Genomic DNA, 8,959 nt, shown 5'->3' with positions numbered 1-8,959 from the left:
TTGTTTGGTTTTGATTTAGTCCACAGCTTGGTCAAACCAAACACTTGACGATCACTAACCATGAAGATGATTTCTTCTTACACGAGCCCCAGTTAGCTTCCGAAGAGAAAATCTATTAGATCAAATTTATATATTAGCAGAATATATAAATTGCCACCAACACAATAATGAATGAACGAGGGCATTTAGCTCGGCCAATCTTATCTCTCTCTATTCTTAGCAACAGAAAATGAGATTTTTAGAATTTCTGGTCTGCTTCTGCAAAATAATATCATGTTCTCTTTATGCTTTTTATTTTATGTATTCTCTTTGTATGAATTTATGTTGTTGGTTTTGGCGAAAATCGAAGTCGAGTACAATCGATCTAATTATTGTTACCAGATTCGCGAAGTATTTTAACTTGATAATAAGAAAACAGTGAGATTTTGAATCTGGTGTTGGACCTTTTATAATTTAGATGTGTTTAGTTAATTGAGAAAGAACAGACAAAGAACAAATGGATAGAAGGCAGATGAGAAAGAGCGAGATTTAGAGATGATAATAAATCTGCGGAGAAGGCAAAAACCAATAAGAAATCGAGAAAAAATGAATGACTCAAATGAGAAACAAGAAGATACAAGAAGGGCAACGATAATAACATAGTCAGTGCAAATGAACTTTCAAACGATTGAGGTATTTGTAGCAGCGGATTTAGCGTCAATCAAAATGGAAAATAGAGACTGGGTCTGCGAATTCGGAGAATTGAATTGAGAGTTTAAGTGATTCGATCAGCACAAGAATTACAACCGGCCACAACGGTTGTAAGTAGCTGGATATATTATGTAATAATTAATTTCAGCCATTAAATTTGATAAGGAGGCATCCAACAGCTTTGTTGAACAAAGACAAAAATTGTGGTATGGTATACAGTTGCAACATATGCGGACTCCATACATTGGAAGCCTCTTTTCTAAACCTACGCAGGATAATTTAAAATTTCATATTGTTTTTATTCTTTCCCATTAGTTTTGACAAATTATGTCGTTATTTTGCCACAAAAAACAAATCTCTCTCTACTTTTTGAGGTATTCTTTTATATCATAATCTGGTGTGACCGTGTGAAACTGCTAATTAGTTGTAATTGGACACGTAATGATACATGTTGAAAAAAATTTAAAAACAAAAATTTTAAATTTCTATTTTCTCATTATCCCTCTAATGGTTTTGAATATTTTGAAATTTCGAAAAAAGTAAAGGACAAAATATTAATATTATTCTCTCTCTTCATTACCTTATTTAAGGTCCGGTTCTTGTTCTCTCTGTCCAATCTTCATTTGTGCTTTGTTGGCTGCCATTTTTGATACTAAGACTTTTTAAGGATGGTGATTTTTCTCTCCCTAAAACTAACAAAATGTGCTCCAATGTTTGCATTTTTCACCGGATTGCACTCATTGTTGCGCTGTGTTGCCATTATTAAATCGATATAACATTGGTGTTTGAATCAAATATTTAAGCTCGATTTGGTACAGCTTATTAAATAGAGCCTATAGTAGTAAAGGTTATAGGAGAAGAACTTATACCATTTGAGTTTTTGGACAAAAAATCATTGGGTGTTTGGTTATCAATAAAAAAAGTACTTTTGAATTATTAAAGTATTTGGTTGTGTAAAATTAAAAGTGTTTTTATGTAATTAAATTACCGAAAATGATATGTATTCATAATTATATAACATGTACCAAAATGCATTCAAGCTATCAATTAAACAGAGAGAAAAGAATTCGAATTGAAATAAGGTAACGAAGAGAGAGAGAGAGAAACATTAATTTTTTTTATTGTGATAATAATTATTATAAATTTTAGTTATAATAATATCTTCATAAATAATAATAAAATAATGAAATTAATAAATAATAATAGAAAATTACAATTATAATGATATTTTAATCATCGTCATAATAATAATAATAAAATTATAGTAGTAGTAGCAATAACTCATTATAAATTATATTATAATAATACTTTAATAAATATTATTATTATTGTTATTATTGTTCGTTAATGTCATTATTATTATTATTACTACTACCACTACCACTAATTGATAATAATTAACAAAGGGTATTTTAGTAAATTATGATAGTTTATTTCGATTCCAAGATAAAGTTAACACATCAATGAAAATGAATCTCATTCCGATTTTGATTCCTACAACTCAAATAAATAATTTATTCTGATTGTCATTCCTTAGTATACCCTTTAGAGTATCAAATTCACCCCATATAATATTTAAATTTTGAAAATACCCTCTATTTAATTAAAAAATTAATATTATTAAATGGATTATAATTATAAATATAATTATAATTATAATTTTTAAATGGATTATTATTATTATTAACAACATTAAAAAGTATTATAATTAATTAATATATTAACAATAATTAATAATAATTTTTTAGTTAAATTATTAAAAATAACAATTAACAACCATTATTATTAATAAATAATTTTTGAATAATAATAATAGTCACAATAATTAAAAATTAAAAATACAAAATAATAATTATGATAAAAATTAACTAAGGGTTTTATAGTAATTTGTTACAATTTAACTCATTACGATTTTGATTCTAAAACAAAATAAACACATCAATGACAATACAGTTCATTATAATTACGATTCTTACAGTTCAAGTAAATACATTATTCTGATTTAAATTCTTCATTTCGATTCTAACTATTCCAATTCTAACTCATTTTGATTTTAGTTAATTCGATCTCGTTTAGTAAATGCACTATAAAATTGTAAACATTTCATATATTTTTTCCCCATTTCTTCTTGCCTCTCTCACTCTCTCTCTTTTTGATGAGTCTAATGATGACTTCAATTGTCGATAAAAATTACTGATGAAAAGAAATTAATATTGTAGAGGGATGGATTCAAAGGGAATTTGTTTTTTATTTTGTTAATGCTTTTATCATGAAAGTATTAATCATTATGAGATGATATTAAAAAGAAGATGAATGATAATATACTTGAAATTTTTGTTGATGATGAGTGGTAGAAGATGAGATATTGTAATTTTTTAAAATAGGAAAGTGCTTTTTTTAGGACTAATTCAAGGATGTTTTTATTTTTTTATTAATATTAGTGTGTTATGATAACTAATATATCATGGTTGTAAACAGAAATTGTTTTGACAGTTACAAAAACAATTGTAAATGAAAAAGAGTGCAAGGAGATGAATTGAATTTTTATAATATAGATAAGTAGAAAATTTTATAATACTTATGAATAAATGGTAAATCAAATAGAGTACAAAGACCTAAACAAAAGTTTACTATAAGTAAGTCAGAAAAGACAAAAGCAGCCGTAAGTTACAATTTATTCATACAAAGCCCAAGCCCTAGATCTGACGGCTGTAAGCTTCATAATGTTGTCAACGGCTTGAATGTGACAGTGGAGAGAGCTTGGGGTGAGGATGTAAGTTGGTACTTCTTCACCGTAAAACAAAAAATAAATAAATAGAAGAGAGTTAGTAGTTCTTCGAACACCACGTCACGTAAGTAAAAACTCTGAACTGCATGTAAGATACAGTTTCCCTTCTTTCCAGATCTATCCAGATGCAGTCTCTTTCAATTTTTTTTTTTTTTTTAAACTTTGGTCTCTGTTCATCCTTGAAATAAATGAACAAATGGAAATAAATTAGATTAAGTAAACAAAAAATCTCTGTTTGGCTGTTTCTCTCAGATCCTTCCCCGGAGAGCCGCAGAAAGATGTTACGGTTAGCCTTCAGCCTCGCATCCAAAGTCAGGTAAGGGCTTTGTGAATTTTACTTAATTGATAGGTTTTGATAACCACATCTTTAATCATTGTTATTATTATTTATTACAATTTCTTTCAGAGTAGCTGTCTTATTACTTTTTTTTTTTTGGGTTGTTTATTCATGTGAATGGTAGGCTGCCTAATAACAGAATCAAGGTGGTTTCTGGTAGTAGATTGAGCTGGAGCAGAGACTATGTTGGCGATGGCGAAGATATTAAATTTATGAGCCCATGTACGGAGGGAAGTTTCTCAATTAATTTTTAAACAGTTTTTAATGTACAGACGTGCTTGGTTCTTTGGAAATTGATATGTTGGTTTACAGACACCAAATACAAAACCGTTCTGGCCGAATCCATGTGTAATGAAGGACGGAACTTACTCCTGGAAAATGCAGAACTGGACGATACAGAAATAAGAAAAGGTGTTCAAATGGCAGTTGATTCAGTGTTAGAAAATTTAAGCCGCAGTGCACAAATGATCAGTACATCTGAAGAAATTGCCCAGGTTCAATTTCTCATGCAATTTGTCTTACTTTATTTAGACTGAGATTTTGAAATAACTGGCTTATGAAATAATTAACTTTTGGATGTTGGATTATCAAATAAGTGATTATTTGACTTCCCCCCCCCGCCGAAAAAAAGGGTGATTATTTGACAATCTAAGAATGCAATCTCAAACATGCTATTGATTTGATCTGTTAGTGAGGTATGATCTTGTTTTCTATAAAGGTTGCAACAACATCAATAAATGGGGACAAAGACATTGGTGCGCTTGTGGCCAGGACTATCGAGCTTGTTAGAAAAGCGGAGGGTCATATATTCATCACTGTAAGTTCCTTGTTGCATTACTCATGTCCGCATACTTTTGGCTGCGTTGTATCATGTTCTTTATTTTTAGTTTGATTTGTCGGTCATTCAAAAATCCGTTAACATGTGACTCCCTCAAAATTGTTGCAGGAAGGGAAAGAACCGGGTGTGAAATTGAATCTATACTCAGGATTCAAGCTGGATTGGGGATATTCATCGTCTTGCTTCGTCACAAATAAGAAGAAAAAACTGTGTAAGCATTTTCCCCCCCCCCCCCCCCTCCCACCAAAAAAAAAAGAAAAAGTCACACACATGTGACCTTGCATTTTATATCTGGTGGGCCATGATTTTAGGTGCAAATAGTGTTCAGCTTGTTGGTAGTGGTGATAAATGTAAATATGGAGTTTGAGGAAATTAATAAACTATTAAAAAATTCAAACAGTAATGTTTTAAAAGATTAGTTTATCTGATGAAAATGAGGAGCTGACATTTGTAAGTTAAATGTTCGACAATGTGTTTAAAAGCATTAAAAGTTTTTTTTTTTTTAATGGAGTTTTCTGATTCATATCTTTGATTGTGTTTTAATTTAACACAAAGTATGAATTTCTTGTCTTCTTTTTGTACTTGAAATATTGAGAACAGCATTTAGAAAGTATACTGGCAAAGAAACATGACCTGATCAATTTAATAAAGGATTGCAACTGAACTACTTCCTACAAGCCGCTAGGACTTGGTTCTTTTCCTAAAGAAGTAACATTATTTCTTCTTGACACTATGCATCTTTTTATTTTTATATCTTTTGGTGGTTCTTATAACTGATAGATTGGTGATGAGTTAATTGGGATGACATAGTTTTGCCTTAAAGATGTAACTCTGGATCATCTTCAATGTTAATGAACTACTGGTTTCATTTTGTCAGGTTTTCAGTCATCCACATATCTATTTCTTTACGGAGAAACTTTCAGACTTGAATGATGTCTTGAGTCTGTTGGAAATAGCTGTAAGGGTAAGAGGATTTGCACGTAGCAAGTAAAAGTTAAAGCCTGTTTGTTAACAGATGCATTATATATTGAAAATATGACTTAGTTACTAGACCAATTTGTTGTTTTATTTTCCTCAGAATCCTTTACTGATTATTGCTGAAGATTTTGATGATTATCTACTAGATACTATTATCACCCGAAAGCTTACTGCTGGGATCAAGGTAATCTTGTTCACACTGCAGTTTATGAGGAATATCCAAGGATATTTAGCTATATATCATGCAACTGCATTCCTAACATTTCATGTCTCATTAAATTATTAGTTTATTTTCAATGTGCTTTTTAATTATGATATTTATATATACTTGGTGGTTTTGAAGGTTTGCGTCATCAAAACCAATGTGCCTCCGGATCTGTTTATTCCTACTGATTGCCTCAAGGTGAGATATAAATATTATTTGTTGGTTTCTAATCCTTGCCTTAAAGCATGTCAAGTTCAGTCTTTGTTCACAGATCAAACTGAAATATTTTGGCCCTCTCTCTTTCATTATAGGCTATTGTATTGGAGAATGAGACCTTTATCCTTAAAACGCGACCGTTGAAGAAATTGGGCAAACAAGACCTGATGAGGTTTGTGTTGTGGCTGTTGTCTTTTTGTATGATTTTTCAACCAGATAACAGGCTTTCTATTGTGTTTATTTATTGGTGTATATGTTCAGTTAATTATACAGTTTAAATATTTTTTGTGATTCTTTCTACGGGTTGTTGCTAGCTTTTGTAGAGTTTCATTACTAAGTGTAGTTTTTTGTCTGCTCGAAAAAAAATAATAATAAAAATTAAATTGACGTGTCTGACTGCAGATATTATATCCAGGATCACCATATAGGACGGTTCCAGACCAGGATTGGTTATTTCCTGTTTTAAAGGTTTGGTTGTTTTGGAGTTGTAGTTATATGCTAAGTGTTCATTTATATTTTAGCATCTTAACCGTACAGAATCAAACTCTTATCAAAAGTACCATATTTTGATGGATGTTGTTCTGTTCTAAGGTTGGAGGAACTAGTAGAGCCGACACTAGTAAAAAGAAGAGTATAGTTACTCATGCCGTGAATGCTGCCAAGGCTGCAATAGAACAAGGAATTGTACCTGGTGAGCTTTCATATAGTTAGAATTTTGTTGGTCCAAGTTGTTTTTGTTTGATTGATGAATAACACTGATTTTAATACTTGGTATTCCTTAGGTGGTGGTATTGCATTTCTAAACGCCTCAAAAGTGTTAGACAAATTGCAAACTGCAAACTCTGATCAAAAGATTGGCATTCAAATCGTCCAGAATGCTCTTAAGGTTTTTATTTTGATTAAATTAAATTAAAAATCTTTTGCTTGTTTTCCTGCATCAATACAAGCTGCGAGTTAACTTAAAGCCTATTATTTGATTCTCCTATGCATGAGCTTGAGCTTTATTCCATGGAATTATTATTTAAGCCAGTAATTTGAGGGGTTTCAAGTTTCAACATACAGATCTCCAAGGATGCCTTTTAACTTCATTTCACTTGAAAAGTGTCATCAGCAAAAATTACTCCTTCATAAATGCAGTGTTTGTGGGTTGGTGGAGTGAGAAAAAATTCTAGTTTTCAACTAATTTTAACCTGCATCCGCAGATGCCTGTTTGCACAATTGCTGGCACTGCCGAAGTTGAGGGATCAGTTGTTGGCAAACTTCTAGGGCAGGACAATCCGAACCTTGGATATCATGCTCCTAAAGGTCTGTTTTGTATTTTTGCCTTTTCCCATATCTTTTTTGGTTAAAAAAAAAGAAGGTAATTTTTGTTGTTGGTTCTTGTTGTGAGTTCAGTTGATGAGAAATGCTCTAATGCTGCAGGTGAATTTGTAGATTTGATTAAGGAGGGAATATTGGATCCCTTGAAAGTCGTAAGGAAAGTATTTATAGGAGCAACATGGTAAACTAGCTAAATCACTAGAAATCTTCCTTGTGCAAGCATAATTTTTATTGCCCTTTTGGGAATTCTTCAAGTAAGCATGTGTCGCATATTTCCCCATGCAGCAAGTTTTTAAATAAGTTACGCGAGGGTCAGCTTGAGGATCCTAAGAGGAAGCACAAGAAGTATAAGAAGAAGAAGAAGAAGAAGCTCGATGATGTTGGAATAATACAAGGAAAACATATAATTTAAGCAAGCCAAGTGTGGGGCTTCCCTAGAATGTGGCAATAATAGTGATATTTATTCCTTTTTTTTTTGGGTTGTATTTTTATGAAGGATTTAGGGTGTCTGGTGAAACATTTCATTTTATTGATAAGGGACTGAATGATACATTTGGCTTAAAGGGTATGTTTGGTATTGTATTGATTTTTACTTAGACGTACGCACCCGCCTCGTTCACTCTTCGGTTCCATCTGAAACCACTCAAAAGTCGATTTGTTTGCAGACTAAAGCAGCATCATTCTCATGATCATGGATATTCAGGTCTAGCTTTGTTGAAGGTTGTGGCAGCCTATACTCCTGTAGAGATCTAATGTATAAATTTTATGATACCGTGGTTAGAGGCGTTAATACTATAATTAAACATAAATTGTATGAATAAAACATAAAATTTATAAATTACCATCAATTGTAAAATAAAACATTAATTTTAAAAATTAAAAATGACCTTGTAAATGGAAGATAAAATAAGTAAATTAATATAAAATTAATAAATTGATGTATTATTAGTTAATAAAACAAAAGTTTACAAATATAACATAAAATTCTTAAATCAATGTTAACTGTAAAATAAGACATAAATTTTTTTAATTAAAAATAAGGTCTATAAATGGAAAATAAACCAAGTAAATTAATATAAAAGTAGTAAATTAAATTAATATAAAACTAGTAAATTGATGTATTATTAATCAACAAAACAAAAACATGCAAATATGATTAAAATTAGTAAATTAACATTAACTATAAAATAAAACATAAATTTTGAAAATGAAACATAAGATTTGTCAATAAAAGGTAAAACAAGTAAATTAACATAAACTAATAAAGTAATGTGCTACTAGTAAATAAAATAAAAACTTGCAAATATAAAAACTTGTAAATCAACACTAACTGTTAGGGATGGCAAATATCCAATTATGGATGGATATTATCCATCCAAACACAAATCCATAATTATCCATAATGGGTATATCTATATCCAATATTTAATATTGGACATGAATATGGATTTTATCCATATAGCTATGGAGATCTATGGATATCCATGAATATTTTATATAATAATATAAAATAGTTAAAATTCTAATATCAAATTTGGTTATTAAACTATTTATATTAGTAATATATATATATATATATATATATAT

At 30.2% G+C, this 8,959-nt stretch overlaps 1 protein-coding gene across 5 annotated transcripts; it reads left to right on the top strand.

Moving 5' to 3' along the window:
* Nucleotides 1-3,464: 3,464 nt before the first annotated feature.
* Nucleotides 3,465-7,940, top strand: LOC102610786 (chaperonin CPN60-1, mitochondrial-like). Of its 5 annotated transcripts, none has more exons than XR_008053181.1 (15): nt 3,465-3,542; nt 3,731-3,794; nt 3,940-4,309; nt 4,534-4,632; nt 4,762-4,864; nt 5,531-5,617; nt 5,732-5,815; nt 5,975-6,034; nt 6,148-6,224; nt 6,455-6,520; nt 6,644-6,743; nt 6,835-6,938; nt 7,255-7,357; nt 7,475-7,553; nt 7,658-7,940. XR_008053181.1 is itself a non-coding variant. In XM_052437252.1 (10 exons), the coding sequence occupies exons 1-6, from the start codon at nt 3,757-3,759 to the stop codon at nt 5,584-5,586; spliced, it is 576 nt and encodes a 191-aa protein (XP_052293212.1). In that variant the 5' UTR covers nt 3,573-3,756; the 3' UTR covers nt 5,587-5,617; nt 5,732-5,815; nt 5,975-6,034; nt 6,148-6,224; nt 6,455-6,484. The 5 variants fall into 5 exon arrangements, 1 of the variants encoding a protein (XP_052293212.1); XR_008053180.1 differs by having other exon boundaries at nt 3,489-3,566; XR_008053182.1 differs by lacking the exon at nt 3,465-3,542 and having other exon boundaries at nt 3,573-3,794; nt 6,468-6,520.
* Nucleotides 7,941-8,959: the final 1,019 nt, after the last annotated feature.

Source organism: Citrus sinensis, chromosome 3 (assembly GCF_022201045.2).
Source record: "Citrus sinensis cultivar Valencia sweet orange chromosome 3, DVS_A1.0, whole genome shotgun sequence".
In the NCBI taxonomy this organism is placed as follows: domain Eukaryota; kingdom Viridiplantae; phylum Streptophyta; class Magnoliopsida; order Sapindales; family Rutaceae; genus Citrus; species Citrus sinensis.
This window is presented reverse-complemented; position numbering and strand designations above follow the sequence as displayed.